The sequence below is a fragment of the Adiantum capillus-veneris genome, chromosome 10, assembly GCF_014529385.1.
Source record: "Adiantum capillus-veneris isolate H3 chromosome 10, ASM1452938v2, whole genome shotgun sequence".
Taxonomy (NCBI): Eukaryota; Viridiplantae; Streptophyta; class Polypodiopsida; order Polypodiales; family Pteridaceae; genus Adiantum; species Adiantum capillus-veneris.
In genome coordinates this window covers 14487317-14509183 of record NC_140940.1, presented here as the reverse complement: position 1 = coordinate 14509183, position 21867 = coordinate 14487317, and the positions used below count along the sequence as shown (strand labels likewise).

The following is a 21867-nucleotide window of genomic DNA, read 5'->3' as shown; positions in this document are numbered from 1 at the left end:
ACATACATACCAAATAAAGTAGAGGACAGTGGGCATCCCTGTTTCACTCCGATAGTGGAGTGAACTATGTCAGATATCCCCTTTGACGTGCGTACATGACCCATCACTGAACTGTACAATGCCATAATCCCCCATATCAGCTCTGTGGGTACCCCCAATTCTATAAGCCGGCGCATCAATCTGGCCCTCGGTACTGTGTCAAAAGCTTTGCGGAAATCCACAAAGCTGCAGTATATCCGTCTACCATGTGCTCGACCCTCCTCGATGATAGCTCTGAGTGTAAGGACGTGATCTAGTGTGGAGAAACCCCTCCTGAAACCAGCCTGCCCAGGTGCCCGTATGCCCATAATCTCGGCCCAACTGCTCAGCCTATGCTCAAGGATGGATGCATATAACCGTGCCAATGTGTGTCCTACCATGATAGTACGGTAATTCCCCGGTACTGTGGGGTCTCCTGTCTTGAAGATAGGTACAATAGTAGATAATCTCCAAGACTCAGGGAAGCCCTCACACATGACACGGTTGAATAACCGTGCAAGCATCTCTGCCAACAAATCCCCAACATGTATAATGTGCTCTGCTACCAAACCCTCATGATCCTGTGCCCGTCTGGTCTTCATCCTGTCAATGGCCTCCTTTACCATCTCAGTGGTAAAGAAGGTGCTCGTAGCCGGACATGGTTGTGGTGGTTGTCCAGGTACAGTATATAAAGATGCTGCATACTGCCCCCATATCTCTGTAGAAGTAATCACTGGTGGAGTAGACTGCTCATGGAATAGACGCCAAGCCTCTTCTGAATCTCTACTAAGGAAGAGCTGATATAAATCTTGCTCCATCTGGACCAAGAAAGCTCGCTTCTTCCGTCGCACTAGTCATCGTGTAGCAATACGAGACTGTCTATAGGTGATCACTCCCAAAGTAAGCTCCCGCTGTATCTGAGCTCTACTCTGTCGACACTCCTCATCATACCAGCTGTTCTGAGGTATGTGCCCAGAACGACATCTCTGACCAGGCTGAGTGTGTGGGTATGCCTCTGTCGTTGCCCCATGTAAAGTCACTGTCAGCATAGATGTGATCTCCTCCACTGTGTATACTGGCTCTAATGTGCATAAAAGCCTACGTATCTCCTCTGCATAGACTGAGTCAGTCTCTGGTGTAAAAGTATAGCGTGGATGTCTACCACCCCGTGAGGCCTGAGATGTACTGTACTCAAAGGAGATTGATAATGTCAAAAGTGCATGATCTACTGCTATCCCTACAGGCCTGGGCCCCACTGTGAAATCCTGAATGTGAGAGATAAAGCTTGGATGTGTCAGAACATAGTCTACAGTGCTGGACCCATGTCTATGTGGAAAACAAGTAAAACCTGTAGACAATGGGAAGGTCGATAAGCCATTCAGTATGGCTAATCTGTGAGTAGTCGTCATCTCCCTCAGGTATCTCCCATACTCTGTATGTTCTCTGTCGTGTGAGCATCTCTCGAGTCCCATCTCCTCTGGCTCTAACTCTCTAAGCATCTCCTCTGAGGTGTCATAGAAGACCCTCTGTGAGCTGCCTGTACGGGCATTGAAATCCCCCAGGAGTATGATGTCTCCATCTCTGGAGAACTCCGAGATATCATCATCAAGTACAGAGTAAGGAGACTGTCCTCTGGGTGAAGCATATACTGAAGTGCTTGGAGGAAAATAGCATATGGCGATGTACAAGAAACGTCCAGTCTCTGCCCTCAACCTCACCCACAAGTATCTGGCCTAATCATCTCTCTGAACTATGTGCAATAGTGGTTGGAGCTCCTCTTTGAAAAGAACTGCTACACCTCCTGATCCTCTAGTCCCATGCCCAGATCTGGTGCATGTCCGACAAGCTGTCTCCCATCTGTATCCTGATATGTGCTGCATCAACTGTCCTGGAGCCTGATGAGTCTCTGAGTAGAAAACAATGTCTCTGTCTTTGAAGCTGTCCTCAAAGGCCCCCACATCGAGTCTATACGAACCATTACAGTTCCAAACCGCCATCCTGAGAGTGGTCCCATAGGTCTCGCACCGTCATGTAGAGCGGTGTTCTGTAATCACTACTCGTCCATTTCTGTAGAAAGCTAACTTTCCCTTCTCCCTTGCTGCTCTAATCTCTGGCATGACCTCTCTCATATGTGCAAGGTGTGAGAGCGTAAGATCATCTCCTAAAAAGATACCCGTTTTCTTGAGGGTTGGCCTCTTCTTTAAAAAGTCTTTCTTTTCTTCCATGGAGGGAAAGCGCAAAATGAGAGCCCGTTCTTTTGAACTCTCCCCATTACCTTCACTCTTCTTGCCCACTCTCCAAGCTTGTGTGTGCGAGGGCTTCTCCACCCCCATCATGGACATGAGGCTCTTCACCTCTTGGTCCACCTTATCTGAATCTTTTAGGCCGGTCACTCTCACGTGTAGAGCGCATATCCTTCTTCGTTGTTCCTCTTCAAGTGTCTTGTTGATGATGTCGGGTGTAGTCGGGATTTCCTTGCCCTTTTCCTTCTTGACAACTTCAATCCATTTTTCAGCCTCGTCCATCTTCTTTTGCGTTTTGGAGAGAACCTCCACCCATGAGGTCTTCTTTTCTTCTTCCTCCTTTATTTCTTTGACTTGTGCTCGAATACTATTCAGTTCATCGATCATTGATGGCTGAATTTCTCCATCTTCAAGGCGTCCTCCCTCTTTGGTTTCGTCGAGTTCCTTCCTAAGAGCTGAGATGCTACCTTTTAAAGCTTGAATTTCATCCCGGAACTCCTTGCGTTCTAGTTCCCTCGCCTGTTCCTCCCTCTTTTTCCATTCAAGAATTATATTCTTCTCTTTCTTCCACTCATCCATGTGTGCTTTGCATTCTTTCAACTCCTTTTCAATTGCTGTCATCCTCTTGCTTGTGACCATGTAGTGCGCCGCCATCCTTCTTGCCTTATTTGTTTCACTTATCTGATACACTTTCCAATAGAGAGGAGAGAGCGACCTATACGCACCGCATTATGCATACATGTGTTTCCACATTCAGCCTACATGGCATATATTTGCTTTCTGTACTTGTCAATGTGCAATTTCTGCGAGTTCTGCTGTTTCCAAATTCCTTGTAAAAAATCCCTGCAGGTCTGAAAAATGCAGGATTTTGAAATTTCGAAGGTTTGGAAAATCTGGAAAGCCGAGACTGTGGAAATACTTGTGGAAATTCCACCTGCAATTTGATTTTTGATTTTGCCGGGTGTATGTACCTGCGGGCTGAATGGGGGGGGGGGGGGGGGGGGGGGGGGGGGGGGGGGGTTTGGTTTTGATGTATGTCCCTGCGGGCGCGCTGTCACAGCAGCAGGCAGGGGAGGCGGGGGAGTTGGCTGCGCTCTCACAGCAGCAGGGGGGGGGGGGAGGATGCGCAGCGCGAGTGGAGTGCAGGCTACGCAAGGCGGGTGGCAGCAGGTTACGCGAGGTGGGTGGCAGCAGGTTACGCGAGAGAGAGAGAGAGAGAGAGAGAGAGAGAGAGAGAGAGAGAGAGAGAGAGAGAGAGAGAGAAATGAAATGAAATGAAATGTTATATTAACGTCTTCAAAAGGCCAAAGTGACCTATGAGACCAAAAAGTTACAATGTGGTGTATCTGATACAAAGTCAGATTAACAAAATAAATTAAAATAGGATAACAAAATATGAGAGAGAGAGAGAGAGAGAGAGAGAGAGAGAGAGAGAGAGAGAGAGAGAGAGAGAGAGAGAGAGAGAGAGAGAAGAAGTACAGAAGCTTGTTGGAAGTTTTCTTTTCTTGTGGAATAGGCCTAGATATTAGTTTGATATTAGTGTATTGAGCAGGTTGAGTCTCATTGGAAGGCAGGTATGCGTGTGCTAAGGTACATTGAAGGTACTTTAGTCCATAGCATTTTGATGGGCCAAGCACCAGTATCGTCGGTCGGTTTATCGAAAGTACTTTATACTACAACATGTTATATGGGCTGGTTACCTATAGTCTTAATCGGCATGACGACTTAGACTGGGCTGGGTTTTCGGTTATTGTTTCCCTTGTACTTTCTTTGAGTTGTAAGAACTTCGGAGCAACCTCAAGTGGCTCTTTTTCTAACTAAGGTATATTAAAGCAGTTTGGCTTAGGAGGATTTTGGTGTAATAGGGAAATTCGTGTAAAGATGGCCAATAATACTTGATGTGATAGCCAAAGTCGCATGACCGTCATATCTTTTGCACAGACAATGCATATTTGAGGTTTAGTACCTCTATGCGTCAGAGATTATTGAGTATGCAATTTTAGAGCTCAAGTATTACTCTACTGAAGATTATTGTGCTGCTATCTTAACTAAAGCTCTTTGGAAGGCTCTCTATTTTGACATCTTCATGGACTCGGAGTTGCCTCTCCAACCACATGATCATTATGGGGGAGTGTTTGTACATTTAATACCCATCTCTCAGCTTTACAGATTTGCCGACTGTTGTTATGTGCATTCTATTGCAGCCTTTGTAAGGCCCCCTTATGAGGGCTGGTATAAAGGAGGGGCACTCTTCCCACTATACTCTTGGTGTACCAAGTCTGTTGTTCTTTGCCTAGCTTAATCTATTGTGTGCCCATGCGTAAGTGGGTCTGATGTTGGGAGCATATGTTGATACCTAGTTCTACACATACTATCGGGCACTAGGGACAATAGGGGGGGCGACGTGGAATTTAGTCAGTGCTATGAATAAATTGTTAATTGTTTTTTAGTGGATGACCACTTTATGGGTGAATGAGAGCATTTTCTGGATTCATCTTGGCGTAGAGGCTCCAAATATGAAGAGTGAATCTTAGATAGAGGTGAGAAGTGGAGATGGAGAGATTGGTTTGGAGTTTGAGAGTGAGGTTATGTATAGGACTACACGTGTGAGAAGAAGGAAGTCTCTTCCTCATTGAAGAAGATGGGGTGGTGGTGCTTAGAAATCAGTTTTCAAAGCAGGTCAACAAAGAAGCAATTGCCAATGTTATTACAAGGTTGGGAGACTGTTGTCATTGAAATGAAATGGTGGTCAAGCCCCAACTGGTGCAGGTGTGACCTCATTGGCTTTTTGCAGAAAATAACAGGGACACTTATTTGATAGCACAAGATGGCTCTATTACATGGCTTTGATCCATCCATGGCCACTCGCTGCTCTAACTCTGGACAGAAGACGAGTATTGCGGCACCAAGGTTGTTCAAGAAGTACCTCTCCTTAGTTCTCTCCCAGATAAGAAGATGGCACATCATGCAAGATGGACTGATACACAATGCATACAACTCCTATCTGTTATGCCTTTCCAAATTCATTCACAGGGATTTAAGGAAAATTGCTAAATTCTGCTGCCAATTTTGCACGGTACCTGGGTGTCAAGCCAATGTTCATGTACTAGCATCTGCTATTGGTTGCAGTGCATGAAAATGAACTTAAGATAATGGAGATTAGCTTATGGGAACAACTGAAACCTTCACCTATATTCTGGATGCAATCCTGACTTTGTCGTTGCATCTCTCTTTTCTGGATGTAGTGCTTTGAATTAGTGGTAATGTTTTTTTATGTGGATGGAATATAAATATCTTCAATTTGAATTCTTCTGTGCATATTTTTACTCATCAGGTCAAGAAAATGATTTTATATGCTGCAAGTAGAGCAGTGAAAGATCTGAAGCATCTGACAGCCGCTCAAAAGTAAGCGTTCACTAAACGAATTTAAAAATTTGATGTGGTTACTATTTTGGTTTTGATAACCCGCTGATGTCTACTGGTTATTTGATCTTGAACAGTGAGCAGCAGCTAGCTGTAAATGGAAGCATTAAAGTTGTAGAGAAACATATCACGAGAATAAGTGAGCAGAGGCGCGAGTATGTACTTGGATGAATTTCGGCAGGCGTAAACTATTTTAGATGCAGACCTTGACATTCTTTCTGTCCGTGTCTATCTTGTAACATTAGCAGAAGAGGTTCCCTTTGCACCTTTTCAGGCCTCCCATTTATAGCTTTATACACCTTTCACAGAGTCATTTGAGCTTTGGTGTCTTACAAGCTCATTACGAATTGTTGCATATACAGGGAGTCATAAATAATACAAGTAAATCTGGTCCAATTGATGTACAATAGACAATATGCTTTGAATTAGATATCCACATTTCCATAATGACAATGTCAGTCTTACTCTTGCTCCATGTTGGCCAATATGTTTGTCTGTCTCATAACAACGTGTCATGTGATGTGGATTGGAAGGGATGCATTGACAAAGCAATTTTACAAGCTGGTGTAAGGGAAATTATTCTGTGCAAATATTTTCCGTCTGAGAATCCTAGTGTACTCACACAGATGAAAGTGTCTTGTATGTGTGCATGTGCATCAGGGCTGCCCAAAGGCTTGCGCGAGTGCACAAAATGTGTTTAAGCTTCCACTTAACAACGGTTACTTTGTACTTGGAAGACAAACTCCCTCTTAAAATCAGAGTCGCCAATGGAGGGGAGCTAGTGCCTGCTGATGATATGCCCTGAGTCGATAGCTTTGGCTGCTCGTGCTTGAGTTTGAAAGAAGCCCATTCTGAGAGTAGACTTGTGAGGCAGGGTCTAGCTGTTTGCCATGCTCACCGTGAGCAGTTCTATAAGCTGAGCCCACTTACGAATTCTAGCCACTCTTTTGTGCTCACTACCACTGAAGATTTTTCCTCTGCTTTCCTTTTAAGTCCAGGGTCAGGGGGACTGCGCACCACAGCGTACATCTGCTGCCAATTATAATGCGTAATTTCAGGCTGCATGCTGCCGATGCCTGCCAACTCAGCAGCCGGAACACTTAGAAGCCAGGACACTCTGCAGTGCTGACACATCAGCCCACGGAACGCACTGCAGTGCTGCAGCCAGAATTTTCTGCAGGATGAGGCAATCATCGCATGGCAAGTCAGCAGCTCGAATTGTCACCTGCAACCTACGCCTTGAGCTGTTGCACTGTCATCATTGCCACCAACACTGTTGACGGCCCCCCTCCCCTGGACTATTGACAGCCGGGAATGATCCTTCAGTGACCATTCCCATGAAATAACTGCTCCTGCCATGGCTCACGGCCTCCCCACTGCTCACCATGCGGTCACAGTTATTTCGGGGAATGGTCACTGAAGGACCTTCAGTGACCATTCCCTACACCCTCATGGTTGCCAGTCGTGGGGCTGACGATCTCGACCGTCCATCTACTGCCGTTTCCTCTGCAGAATGCACCTCTTGCAGCCATGGGATGCACGCCACCTCAGCAAACGAAATCCCATGCTTCCTTGGATGAACCAGTGAGCGGCACGTCATTGCTCAAAAATTTAATGAGGGAGTGACACATCAGCATCCAGAATGCTGTCTGCCTGCATGCAATCATTGAAGGCCAACTCAGTACCAGGAAACGTGTGCAGGTATCAGCTGCGCAGCCACAGGGTACAGTCCTCACGCTCGCTGTCAGACTCCAGCTCTACTTGGCCCCTCTTGCAATGACCATGACGGCCGGAAAAGGACACTCAGTGTCTTTTCCCTCGGAAACTGGCTCCCACCATGGCTCGCAGCCTCCCCGGCGCTCGCCATGGGGTTGCCAGTTTTCCCCAAGTGTCCTTTCCCTACCCTGTCATACCTTTCTTCTACATCAGCAATGTCGAAATCTCTTGGGGCACTAACCCAAATGTGGATATTCAATTATTGACTGAAATATAACCATACCCTGACACAGAACATCTTTAGAAAGGTAATTTCTAGTTTTATGTGAGTTGCTGAGCCTAGTTTTTGAATGTATTCTTCTACCTGCCTCTTCTAGGTTAAGCCTAGGGGGGGATCGAGGATTAAGAAAGACATTCTCTTTATCCACACTCTGAAATGTGTCAGACTGTTCTCCTAAGAGAATCTTTTACCGATTTTTGGTTTGCCATCAGCATTGTTTCTTAAAGGTATGGCTTCAACAATGTTTTGTCACCTCAGGAGACGGTACTTTGAGTTGTTCCCCCTCCTCAAGTCTCTCTAGGGATGCCGCCTCCCAAAGCTGCAAATCGCAGGTGCTACCTAGTTTATTGAGAAATCACATGTATGAGAGCGCATCTCAACCATGGATCTTGCCTTAAGGAGCCCCTGTGCAATATCGTGGCGAGGGTACATGCATGTGTCCATCGGCTATTCCAGAAAACAAGGACAGGTGTGAGATCTATTTTTTTTGTTGGGGCGGGGGGGGGTAGGGGGGTGGATCTCTCAGGGTGAAAAGGTGTGAGATCTATTTGTTGGAAGTACAATCATGAGATGCATCAACCTATCTAGCTCCATTCAGTGTCATAATATGGCTGTAGTATGTGGTGCATGGGAGGGTTGGGGATGAGAAGCCCTATGAGTATGGTTGCAGGATCTGATGTCGCTCTCTCCCTTGCCACCTTAATGGCCTGATAGTGCCGAGTCTGGATCTCTTGGTGGCAATGTTGCTGGGCCCTGTATCCTGGAGCTCTGGGTCTTCGTCTTGCTCTCACCTCCTCTGCTTGCTAAAGGGTCACCCCTCCTAGTGGGGCGGGTAGTGCGGTGGTGTTCCGTTGGAAGAAATTTGTGAGCTGTGACTGTTTCCCCCGATCACGGCTGTGGCGGTATGTGTCTGTAGAAGCGCTCTCTATGTCTTTCTGCCTCTATTAAGAACTATCCAGCTCTCTGGACTCCAAGAACTCTCTTTGTGTTGACTTTCTTGAGAACAAAGGCTTGTATATGGTCCTGATCCCCTCAAATGTTGTGCATCTGTATACATGGTGCTCCTCACTCTCTATGTCCTCTGAGCATAGTCTGCATGTCTTCTCCTCTCGTGGGATGTGTGTAGCCCTGCCTCTCTAGCTCAAGCCTGTGTGATGAGACTTTGAGCTGACTCATCGCCACTCGTGAGCTATGTGGCATGTAGATATCTATGTATCGCGGCAGTTGGATGAAATGGTCTGCTAGTATGGTCAGGAATTGCTCTCTATAGTACGTCTTTGTGGGAAGAGGCTGTGCCTATGTGTGACCCAAGTCTCTCTGATGTAGAGCTGCCACAAGTCCTGTTTGAGTACTCTGTAGTTCCACCCACTGTGTTACTGAAAGGGGGGTAGTCTCTCCATGTTTATTCCACGTAGCTCAAACCACTGTCACTTGTGAGTACCAGGTGCTTGTCTTCCCAATCTCTGAGAGCTGTTTGGAGGCCTCAAAAGCCCTACGTGTGAGCATGTCTGCAGATAATTCTCGCTTCTTGTGAATGAAGCATATTGTCTGCTGGAACAAAGCCTCTACTAGCATAAGTGAGGTCTCCATCTCTGCTTGAACAATAGCATGTGGTGGTATTGTACGCTTGCTGTGGATCATCTGAGATAGCACACAGATCTGGGGTCTCTCTATCTGGGTCCAGGTGTCTACTGATAGGCATAGAGCCCATACAACAACAACGTACATAATAGATGGTGTCACCTAAGTGCCGAAGAGCCACCCTTTGGTGCGAGGCTCCTAAGAGAGTGCTGAGTCGTATCTCTGCTCTAGCATAGCCAATGCTGCATATCCTTTGGTGAGCCTATCTGTGGTAGCCCGAGCCATGGTGAAGCACTTGGGGACTAGCGAAGGTGACTCCTAGATATAGATATGAATCTACCACCTCCACTCTCCCTCCAGCTGTTGTGAAAACTCTACCGTGTCTGCCTCTGAATGTGTGGAAGATCATGACCTTGGTTTTGCCAAGGTTCACTATCATACCTCGCTATATGCTAGGTCTCTAGATCTCCGGTGATGTAGTCTCTGGATGGTCCGTCCTACCATGTCTGTGCTGAAAAGTGTGGATGTCGTGGGCCGTTTGGGTGGCTGCTTGGGGATCTCGTAGAGTCACTCTACATAGTCATGCCATGTCTGAGGGTCGGCGAGGCTCTCTAAGTGTACGCCATGATGTCACACAGTCCATGCTCATAAGTAGATACAACTCGAGTTTCTGGGCCTCATCATCGCTCGTTGTTTTTGATGAGTGAGGGATCTCATCCACTGTCTGCCATCTCACTCTGTGATCTCCTCTAGTGCTCTCTGTGCTCGTAGCCTATGGTATTTCTCTCTACACTCATCATCATACCATCTGTTCTAGGGCTCCCATGACGTGGAGGTGTGCGACGAGTGTGGGTGGTGTGTGGGTATCAACTAATGGCAGATGTGTGAAGGACTGGTGAGATCTCAGAAGTGACGGTAGATAAGGGGGTTTCAGGGTCGAGGGTAAGAAGGTCTTGGTAGACTTGTGATGAGTAAATGAAAGCTAGCTCGTGAGTGGAATGTATAGTGGTGTGTGAAGTGTATGTGGTGTGTGTGAGAGATGAGGGTGCCTGTCAAAGAGGAAGTGAGGTGGGCTTGGTCAGCTCCGATGGGTCTGGGGGGAATGGTAAAAGAGCTGAGTAGGTGTGCTGACCCTCTGGGTCCCATGATGTCCATTGTGCTACCTCTCCCCTATGCTACACCATGTGGCATGCATGCCCAACCTCTTGAAGTGGGCTATTGTGCCATCCTTTTATAGATAACGAGACTGTGCGAGTCTGAGGAGGTGGTGCACGTATCCTATAAGGTGGGCGATGTTCGCTGAGGTCCACATGGTGTCCATGTGCTCCCTGAACTGCAAGATCTTGGGGTCCTCAAAGTCATAGATCACACTATTGGCTACAAGTCCTGGCATTGAAGTCTCTCATAAGGAAGACTTCCCCATGAGGCGAGTACTCCACAATCCTCTGTAAGGCACGTGTAAGGTGACTCACGACTCTGTCCATCCCTTGCTCTATCACAACAAACTTGGAGCTAGTAGGAGCAAAGTAGCATAGGCTATGTATATGATCTGGTCCTATGAGAGCTCAATACGAATCCAAAGGACATGGTGTCCGGATCGCGTTGTATGCTGCTCTGTAGCTCTCGACGGAAAGTATGGCAATTCCTCCTGACCCCCTGGATGTGCTATTGTGTGTACACCCTCTGTGCATGGACTCCCAATGAACCATGTATGTGTGGTAAGCTCCTCTCGTGGCTCTCGTGTGTCTCAGTGAGTAGTAAGTCGTCACGACCACCCATGAACTCCTCTAGCCTTTCTAGATGTGTTCATAGGTCCCGTTGCAGTTCCAAACTGCAAGGTGTATCTGCTCATAGTGTCTCATAGGCTGCGAGTCCCTATGCTATGGCCTTGCCATGATTGATGACCCGGCCATCATGGTAACAAGCTCTTTTTACCTCTTTGCATGCTTGGAGTACTTTAGGCATGCATGCTCGCCTGGGTTCCACTTGCATCTTTGTAAGGTCATCATCAAGGTAGATACAAGGGGCTCCCGTGAGAGCGAGTAGGATCACCCTCTTGCAAATGAAGAGTGGAGGGGAATTGGAGGATGAAAGACCTCTTCTTGTTGAATCTTTGCCTGCTCTCCATGCTTTGGTGAAGGGAGTTGCCTCTTCTTCCTTGTACCCAAGTTTTGTACATAGCTCTCTACCATCTTTTTTGGGTGTGGAGTCCTCTAGTATGTCGGTGATGCATATGTTCGGCGGGCATGTCACATCCTCTCCTCCTTGAGAGGTGTGCACGAGGAGATCTCTTCTTTGTGTGCCTCTAATTTTTTCTATTTTGATGTTCTTCTTGATCACTTTCACCCACCCCTCTTTGCTGGCCTCTAGCTTCTTATCAATGCTCTTTGTGAGGGCTTTGGTGAGCTCCTCTTTGATGGCCTCTTTTCTGCTGGTGTTGATCTTTCCCTCCTTGGGGGTGAGGGATGCGACCAAGGCCTTGAGAACGGCCATTTAGTCCCGCATCTCCTCCTCCATCCATTTCTCTTGGGTTTTCTTCCATGCCTCGGCCTCCCCCTTTCTTTCCTTCTCCAAAGTCTCCTTCTCTTTCCTCAATTCCTTTTCTTCTTGATCAATGCCTCCACCTCTTATTCAAGCTTCTCCTTCATCCATTTCTCTTGGGTTTTCTTCCATTTCTTGGCCTCCTCCTTTCTTTCCTTCTTCAAAGTCTCGTTCTCTTTCCTCCATTTCTCCTCCTCCTTGCTCAACGCCTCCACCTCTTTTTCAAGCTTTGATAACTGATGACTGATGGTGTTGAGCCAATAAGTCGATGGAAGTGGCCATCTTGTCTTCAAATTTGGCCATCTCCTCTTTTGTGGCATCCTTCATCATGTCGGTTTGGTATTGGTTGGGGGGGGGGGGCTGGTGGTGGTGGTGGTAGTGTGGGTGCGGGTGGCAAAACAACAATAGTAACAGGACAATGCACAACGATCACGTGCGCGCACACGCACGCACACACACACACACACACACACACACACATATATATATATATATATATATATATATATATATATATATATATATATATATATATATATATATATATATATATATATATATATATATATATATATATATATATATATATATATATAGATAGAGAGAGAGAGAGAGAGAGAGAGAGAGAGAGAGAGAGAGAGAGAGAGCCTTGATCTACAAGGTGATCATTGCAATCGTGAAGAGAATAATAGGCAATGGGGATGGACCTGCTAACCATTCTCGGGGAGTACACAATATGCTCCAACCTGGAGAGCATCAATGAGTACCACTTCCTCTACATCTTACAAATCAAAGCGTGGTAGCCTTTACGTCTTCGAATGGAAGAGCATATTTTCGTGCTCTCTACAGTGGGTGCTCCTCAATGCAACCTGCGTGACAATCTCACTCAAAACAGATTGAAAACAAAGGAACAAATAGACAACAACAGCAGACCACAACATATGACTCAACTATCTCAAAGAACTCATACAGACTCTGGCGTGGTAGCACACTCAGCTCCAGCCCAGGACTCACAGGTACATTGGGGTGTCGAGGCTCAGATGTGCAGGGATGGTGAAGCAGTGCTGTGTGTATAGACTCTCTACTCTAGACGACGACGCTGGACCATATATCTAGAAGATGATCCGATGACCCAACAAGTACTACTCATATCCCACCATAAAGAGCCACCAACGGCTCATAAATGTCAGCCATCTAAGTCTTATCTCCAGACTGAGTGGTGATGGTGACCTAGCCACGATGTCTACTAGAACCATCGTCGTATCCCTGCCACGTGTCGCTGCCTAGCCCAAAGAGTCCGTCCAGTGTGAACCAGATCAGACCAATTGTACTAATTGTGTGTCCTGTGAAAGTGACACTGTAGCTTGCTACAGGTTGCCCGCCAAAAACCGCTCACCGCCTCGGTGAGAGGAAATACTGAAAAAATTGTGAAAGAAAACCACTAGGTAACGCATCTGTACGTCTCTCTTGAACTAGGTGCTAGGCCCAACCATGACCTTACATGTCTCCAAGTGGAGTTAAAAACATTGCACTGCTTGCAAACGCCTTAAGCCTTTGAATAGGCAGGAACCCATTGCATAGTCCAAGAATCCCAATTGGCAAAACAGAATGAGGCTCCACAACAAAGAGATATACTTGGTTGGATCCAGCGCATCTTCATCCTTCATAACCATAGTGAGAGGAAAATGACATGGTCCATGCTTGCAGATGAAGTTGCTCGAAAATAGGGATGACCAAAAGCTCGAGTAATACCGCAAATAAAGTTAAGCGCCATTGTGATGGCAGAACGAAAGGCATTTACAGCAACGGAATTGCAACCACGTGAATGCTTGAAATCCACAAGGAAACAACTAAAAGGCTCTTCATCTTGCTCGTTTGCTATGGAACACCAAAAGACCTGCTTCAGAAACTCCAAAGCTAGCAGCCTTGGCAGAGCAGAGTGGAAAGGGTGGTAGGGGCGAGGGGTGGGTAGGAGGGACAAGGGATGGGTAGGGAGGCGAGCCATAGGTAGGGGGTGGGTAGGGGGCGAGGGGTAGATAGGGGGTCTGGGGTCTAGGGGTGGGTAGCTAGTGGTTTTAGGGGTGGGTAGGGGGGGACGAGGGGTGGGTAGGGTGTCTAGGGGTAGATAGGGGCTCTAGGGATGGGTAGGGGCGAGGGCGAAGTGGGTAGGGGGTCTAGGGGTGAGTAGACGGCGAGGGGTGGGTAGGGGGTCTAGGGGTGGTTAGGGGCGAGGGCTGGTGAAGGGGCGAGGGGGAAAAAGGGTAGGGGCGAGGGGTGGGGACTAGGGGTGAGGGGGAAAAGGGTAGGGGTGTGAGGGGGAGTGTAGGGTGTAGGGGATAGGGTAGATAGGGGCGAGAGGGTATAGGGGTAGATGGCGGCGAGAGGGTGTGAGGGGGTGGCCGGAATAATTCTTGTTCCATTGCAGATGAATTCCATGGTCCACTGTCTGAAAGAGGAGATGCTCCAGAGCGCGGCAGTTGATGGAGAGCAGAAGGAGGTACCATGAGCAAGACAACTATCATGAGTCATTTGTGACCTTTGGCTTTTGAGGTGGCTCATTAGGTTTAGTTACTGTGGAAACATTGGAAGAGGGTGTACATTCAGGCAAAGAGTGAATCGAAACTCCAAAACAGGGCATAGATTTGGTAGCATCCAACCACTCCAACAAATCCTCATCTGACCTGTCAAGTGGAGTAGGCTATTCCAATTCAAGGTTGGTTGCTAGGGACAAAGAACTATGTTGCACGACGGGATCCATGCCTCCTTCTAGGCAGATTGGTTGCATCGGGGAGCCAGGAGTATGTATCCACATGGCATCGTTTCCCCAATCATGAAGTGCTTTAGTGTGGCACAGCCATGGTCTTTCGATGAGCAAAGGAAATCCTCCCTCCACCTGAGGAAGACTGACCACCACAAAATATAAGCTAAATGTGAAGCCTTGTACCTTCAGAGGCAACTTCTCTACTATGCCCACAGGGTAGACTGTCCTCTGGTCTATTAATGTAATAGTGAATGGAGCCGGACGGGTAGGCTGCAGACCTAGGGCCAACATAGTAAATTCTGGCATCAAATTGATCCCAGATCCATCCACTATGATGCCTGAGAATTGATGCCCAAGAATAGACACAGCGAGACAAGGACTTTTGTAGTTGGTGAGGGGAGTAGCTGGATAAGAAATCATGTAGGACTCCAAGGGCTGCATAGGTAGGTGCCCGCCACTAGGCCCTACACCAGGATATAGAGACTGGATGATGGAAAGGGTGTCACTTCAAAAATTTTCATCAAGTCGAAGCATGTCGTACAGTGACACTTAGTGAAAGGTGTTTTTCAAGATAGACTCTGTTGTAGGCTTCTCTATTTTTCTCTAGTATCTTAAGCTTTTGCAAGTCCTCTACTGCTTCCATGAAAGCACCATCAATATCTGATAGAAGAGAAGTAGGTTGGCTCTTGGCACTACCTGTTGGTTTGTCAGCTTCTAAGGGAGTTTGACTCATTTGTGTGACTGGAGATGAAAAAATTGGACCGCCAGGGAGGTTGCGACTAAGAGCAACTCTTTGTGCTCGTTTGAGCACACCAGCCGGCTCTCCCACCTACTTCAACCCATCGCGAGAGGCAACTACAAGAGTGGAAGGCGGGGCCTGTGGAATGGTGCTTACTGTGATGAGGTTAACCTTTGGGAATTTAAACTCCTGCTGGATCTGGCTTGTGCTTGCATATGTGGATGCACGTTGTTTTGGGCAATCCTTACTATAGCGATACTTAGCTTCAGGGCAATGTCTGCAAGGAGGGGACTCTTCTGGCAACGGACATTTGCTGCGATAATGTCCATACTCCTCGCACCTGTAGCACAAAATTGGCCTATTGGAGGGGTGAGGTGGTCTCGGCCCTTGCTGCATGGGGCCGGATGCTGAAGTGTAGAAGCTTTGGGGAACTCAAGGAGTACTAGCATGATAAAAGCTAGGGGATGCAAAATTGTTGTGCATACCTTGCATAGGAGGAGGTGTCAGTAGAGGTGGCATCGGCTTTTGATGGCCATAGGGTGAAACCATGTTGGATGCAGGTGCTATCCCTTGTTGGAGAGAAAGACCTAGACTTTGTTGTATTTGCCGTAATCCTTTGATATAGTAGCAATCCTTGTCTCATGCCCCGACTTTTCACAGAAGTGGCAATAAGCTCGAAGGGAATAGTCCTGTGGAGGATGTCCTAGAGAGCGACACGAGCTGCACCATACCATAGCCTTAGTCTCCTGCTGAGACCGAAGCTCTTCTAGCTCTCTCTTGATTTGATTCAAAGCCTCAATATGTGGTGGTTTCTCTTGGCGAAGAGAGATTGATTTCTCCTCTTGAAGAGCGCATTGTAGTTTTAGGGCTTCAAGTTCTCTATGTAAAGAAGTCAATGGATTTGCAGGACTTTCCGAAAACACAGAGGGGTCTCTATGTGAGGGGAATTGTTGAACAGCTTCCTAGCGCCGTCTATCCTAGTAGCAGTTGCGATGAACTCCTCCATAGTGGCGTCGGGTCTGAGACTCTCTCGGAGTTTTTGGTGCGAATTTTGGAAAAGCGCCTTCTCCACCCACTTCTTAACCATAAATTCACGAGGTTGTTGGGGAAGCTTGGCAACCAAAGACTTGGTTTTAGTCATAAGCTCTGCAAAAGTCTCCTTTGGCTGGAGCACCATGTTAGCCAACTCATCCAAAACCTCTTTCCTGGTAGTCACCTGGCCTGAATGTTGCACATAAAATTTTGTCTTAAGGTTGCCCAAGTTGCAAAATGGTTCTCTGCAAACTGGCTGTACCATTTCTCTGCTAAGCCATCCAAGGTAGATGGAAAGAGTACCAAATAAGCATCCTCTCTGTTAAGACCACGACCCCTACAAAAAGATACAAATCTCCTTGCATGGTCGTCAACATCTTCTGAAGAGAGTCCTTTGAAGGTAGGGAACTTGATGTTTACCTTGGCCAAAACACTAGCCAACGCCTCCATGGCCCCTTGCTCAGGAGCCCGTTGCTCAATAGCCTGCTATAATAGAATAGGAGAGATATTTACAGGGGAAGGTGATAGGGAAGATGCGGGTGATGAGGTTGATGGACTTCTACTAGGTACCAAGGGTCGTCTTGTGTTGTAGTACTTTAGAGGACTCAGTAGTGCGCTTTGACGCTCGACACCAAAGAGTGAGACTTCAGTTGAGATCCCATCGTGGTCGCCAAAATGAGAGCACCTGTAGCCCGGATAGTGTGTCGTGCTCTCTACAGTGGGTGCTCCTCAGTGCAATGTGCGTGACAATCTCACTCAAAACAGATTGAAAACAAAGGAACAAATAGACAACAACAGTAGACCACAACATATGACTCGACTATCTCAAAGAATTGATACAGACTCTGGAGTGGCAACACACTCAGTTCCAGCCCAGGACTCACAGGTACAATGGGGTGTCGAGGCTCAGATGTGCAGGGATGGTGAAGGAGTGCTGTGTGTATAGACTCTCTACTCTGGACGACGACACTGGACCATATATCTAGAAGATGATCCGATGACCCAACAACTACTACTCACGTCCCACCATAAAGAGCAACCAACGGCTCATAAATGTCAGCCATCTAAGTTTATCTTCAGACTGAGTGGTGATGGTGACCTGGCCACGATGTCCACTAGAACCATCGTCGTATCCTTGCCACGTGTGGCTGCCCAGCCCAGAGAGCCCATCCAGTGTGAACAAGACCAGACCAACTGTACTAATTGTGTGTCTTGTGAAAGTGACACTGTAGCCTACTACAACACTAACGTTGAGGAGATACATAAAGACTAGACGAGCCTTCTATTTTACATGCTACTTTCCTAGTATCAATGTTATATAGGGTGTCCTTGTTTTCTAAATTAGATGGGGTTCTCAAAGTACTTCCTTTCCATCGGCAAATTACCCAGACTTTAGAAGGGCTTTTTAAAATTAGGCCCTTTTAATGAAAAACTTATGTAAATTTTGATCTTCATACAATGGAAACAAGGTGAAAGTTCACCATGGCTTACGTAAGGCTATGAGAAGAATTTAACAATAAAAGATTTCTTTGTAAGAGAAAACAAGAAAGTGACTAATTTTTAAAAACATTTATTATCACAATAAAATATTATATTTTTTGGAAAGTGTAACAATAAACTATTTAAACTACCAATATATTTCAAAAACATAAAAAAGAATGGTAGCAAATCGAGAAAAAATAATGTGACGATTTCACGATGGCCCAAGAAAACAATATTTTTTATTGTAATAAATTGAGTGATTATTAGAACACATTTGACATGTTAATGGAACTTGTGTTTGGGAGAAATGTGTATCAGCTCATTATCTTGCCGTTCTCATTTGAGAAATGCCGATTGTGAGCAAGGGAAAAAAGAGAAATTTCGTCCCAAAATAGAGAAACATAGTGTAAAAACATGAAAAATAAATCTAATTCTTTAAAATTTCCTCTTGGCCAATTCAAGAAAAGGAATTTTGCATGTTTGAAAAAATGATTTTTTCTCTAAAAGCTTTAATGGAGAGCGAGAGAAATGAAATGAAATGTTATATTAACGTCTTCAGAAGGCTAGAATGATCTATAAGACCAGAAAATTACAATGTGGTGGATCTGATACAAAGTCAAGAGTAACAAAAATGACAAAAAAAAATGCTATGGAATCCGAAATAGCTAGGTGTGATCTAAGTAGCTAGGTGGGATAGCTAAATCACAGATCATAAAAGATCCAACATCGATCGCTAGCGGATCTGATGCAGCCTCCGTCGATGCTGTGTAGTCCTTCTTCGTAGTCGTGGGCATCTGGGTCTCCCTAGCTCGGTTGCACGATCGATCAGTGTGCCTCTAGTGTGAGGCGACGAGCTCTCTTGTGATAGTAGCTCCTCTGGGTGTCCAGTGTCTACTCTAAATGTTAAGTATGGAGCCTGATTTACCCTTGTAATTTTCTGTGGTAAAAGCGCACAATTGTAAGGCCCCCATTATGAGGAGAAGCCATCGTGCGTGAAGGAAAATCACTCACCGGAAACCAAAATTTTCACGGACAACAATCAGGGGAATATTCTTTTTCGCCGGAATATTATGGCCGGACGGTGGCCGGAAAGTGGTCGGAAAAAAACCAGTCGGTTGGCCGGTGGTCGTTTGTCAATGGCCGATGGCCGGTGGTCGGAAGTCAATGGCCGGTGGCCGGTGGTCGGTGGTCGGAAGTCAATGGCCGGTGGCCGGTGGCCGAATTCAATAGCGGACTTGTCTTCTCAAGGGCGGCCACACATGGGCGGATTGGAGGGTCTGATTTGGACTTATTCGCACAAGGGCGGCTACACATGGCTGTTTCTCATAAGAGAGGGCAGCCCTTTTGGCCTATAAAAGGAGGCCATTTCTACACACATTTCATAGTGTGAAGTTGATGCAACAAGGTGAGTGTGAGGTGGTGAGAGTGAAGCAAGGCGGGAGCTCTATCAAGGGTTTAATCCCTTTGTAAACTACTTCTTCTTTTGAAGTGCTAAAGCCATTGAGTGGCTGCTTTCCCGTGGACGTAGCTCACATTGGGTGAACCACGTATATCGTGTGTACTCTCTCTCTCTCTCTCTCTCTCTCTACTCTATAATCTCTTGTGTGTGAAATCTATCTCTCTCCATTAAGTAATCTACTCAAAAATCTATTTAGCTACGTCTTATTTTCTAACAACTGGTATCAGAGCAAGGTTTGCTCGTAGCTAAATTATCTCAAGGAAAGGATTCCTTGAATTGAGTGGGAGTTATGGCGGAGGAAGGGAAGCTCAAGATTGAGAAGTTCAACGGCAAAAACTACCAACATTGGAAGATGCAGATTGAAGACTATCTCTACCAGAAGGACCTCTATTTGCCACTAGGCGGTCTTGCGAAGAAGCCCGCAACAATGGCAGATGAAGCATGGATTGTCCTTGATCGAAAGGCACTGGGAACAATCCGGTTAAGCTTGGCGTCAACGGTGGCCTTCAATGTTTCGGAGATGAAGACAACAAAGGACTTGATGACGACTTCTACGAGAAACCATCGGCATCAAATAAGGTATTTCTTATGAAGCGCTTGTTCAATCTAAAGATGGCAGAGAATGGTTCAGTTGCAGAACACCTAAATAAGTTTAACACAAACATAAGTCAACTTCGATCAGTGAAAATCAATTTCGATGACGAAGTGCGAGCTCTCCTTATACTATCATCTCTACCGGATAGTTGGGACAGCCTTGTGATGACTGTAAGTAATTTTATCTTTGTCACAAATACTCTTAAGTTTGATGATGTTGTGGGTGTTCTCCTAAGCGAGGAAATGCGAAGGAGAAGCATAGGAGAATCAGCAAGTGCTGCACTATCAGTGGAAACAAGAGGAAGGCCTAAGGAGAGGTTCAAAAACCAAAAGGGTCATGATCGCTCAAGGCGGATCAAGTCACGCACAAAGTCAGTTCTTGAATGTTGGAACTGCGACAAGAAGGGCCACGTCAAGAAGGATTGCTGGTCCAAGAAGAAGAAGGAGACAGAGTCTCAAGACAACAAGCCAATATCGGAGGCCAATGTGGCAGGTAAAGTAGAGCAAGATGCTCTAATTCTCTCATTAGACAATGTGTCTAATTCCTGGATAGTAGATTCCGGGGGCTTCATTTCATGCGACACCACACAAGCAACATTTCCAAGACTACACCAAAGGTAATTTTGGATATGTATACTTGGGAGATGATGAAGCTTGTGAGATTGCCGGCAAAGGTATAGTTTCTGTCAAAACTGCTAACGGAAATGAATGGAAGCTTAAAGATGTTAGGCATGTTCCTTCTCTTCGCAAAAAATTGATCTCTACAGGACAATTGGACGATGAAGGTCACAACATTGCATTCGGAAACAAACGGTGGAAGATCTCAAAGGGATCTTTGGTGGTTGCCAAGGGAGAAAAAGTCGGTACACTTTACTTGTGTACTGTTAGCACGCAACCTTCAGCTTGTGCAGCAACTACAGAAGTTGACAGTGCGGTGTGGCACTACCGACTTGGGCATATGAGTGCCAAAGGAATGCAAATCCTTTAAACAAAGAAGCTTCTACCAGGTTTGAAAGAAGTGGACTTAGAGTTCTGTGAAGATTGTGTTTATGGTAAACAGAAGAGGGTAAAATTTCAAAAATCAAAAAATGAAAGAAAAAATAAAAAACTTGAGTTGGTTCATTCTGATGTTTGGGGTCCTGTAAGTACACCATCACTTGGTGGCTCATTGTACTATGTAACATTCATAGACGATGCGACTAGAAAAACATGGGTTTATGTCATGAAGAATAAATCCTATGTATTTTTCATATTTCAAAGGTGGAAAGCCTTTGTGGAGAATGAAACAGGTACCAAGGTTAAATGCCTCAGATCCGACAATGGAGGCGAATATTGCAGCCAAGCTTTTGAAAGCTTTTGTGCTAGCAATGGCATTCAGAGGCAAAGGACAACCCCAAGGACACCTCAACAAAATGGGATTTCGAAAAGGATGAACAAGACAATCATGGAACGAGCAAGAAGCATGCGGCTACATGTAGGCCTACCGCTTGAGCTTTGGGCGGAAGCTGTAAGTACGTCTGTGTACTTAATCAATCGGTCACCCTCAACGGCATTGGATGGGGGAGTTCCAAAAGAGGCATGGACAGGTAAACCAGTGAATTATGCATTTCTCAAAGTGTTTGGGTGTGAGGCTTTCATGCACATAGATAGAAGCCTAAGATCAAAGCTAGATGCAAAGTCCAAAAAGTGTTTCTTCATTGGCTATGGAGAAGGAGACTTTGGGTATCGCCTATGGAATCCTGAAGATGGTAAAATCTTAAGGAGTAGGGATGTAATTTTTAACGAACAAAATATGTACAAAGATTACTTGGAAAGAAAACAAACAAGAGAAACAGGTGATGAGTACATGGAGCTTGAGGACGGTGAAGACTCAAGGACTGCAAACAGTGACAATGTGCAACAACGTCAACCAAATGAGGAGCCTCAACCTATTCCCCGAAGATCTACAAGAGCAAGTAGACCTCCAGAAAGGTTTGTTCCTTCCTTCAATCATCTCTT

At 46.0% G+C, this 21867-nt stretch overlaps 1 protein-coding gene across 6 annotated transcripts in view; it reads left to right on the top strand.

Annotated features, from left to right (window-relative positions):
- Positions 1 to 6152, top strand: part of LOC147448483 (lysine-specific demethylase JMJ27-like) — a 102443-nt gene extending 96291 nt beyond the window's left edge. For 2 of the 6 annotated variants that reach the window (XR_015189354.1, XR_015189353.1), the window contains exons 14-15: positions 5596 to 5666; positions 5762 to 5828. Coding sequence is in view for 1 of the 6 variants with exons in the window: in XM_086521074.1 (XP_086377200.1) it covers positions 5596 to 5666; positions 5762 to 5855 (165 nt within the window). In the remaining 5 variants the exon portion in view is untranslated. Of the gene's footprint in view, positions 1 to 4857; positions 5172 to 5595; positions 5667 to 5761 lie in introns of those variants that run through there. The other 4 variants (XR_015189356.1, XR_015189355.1, XM_086521074.1 and 1 more) reach the window with 4 other exon arrangements.
- The last annotated feature ends 15715 nt before the right edge of the window (positions 6153 to 21867 follow it).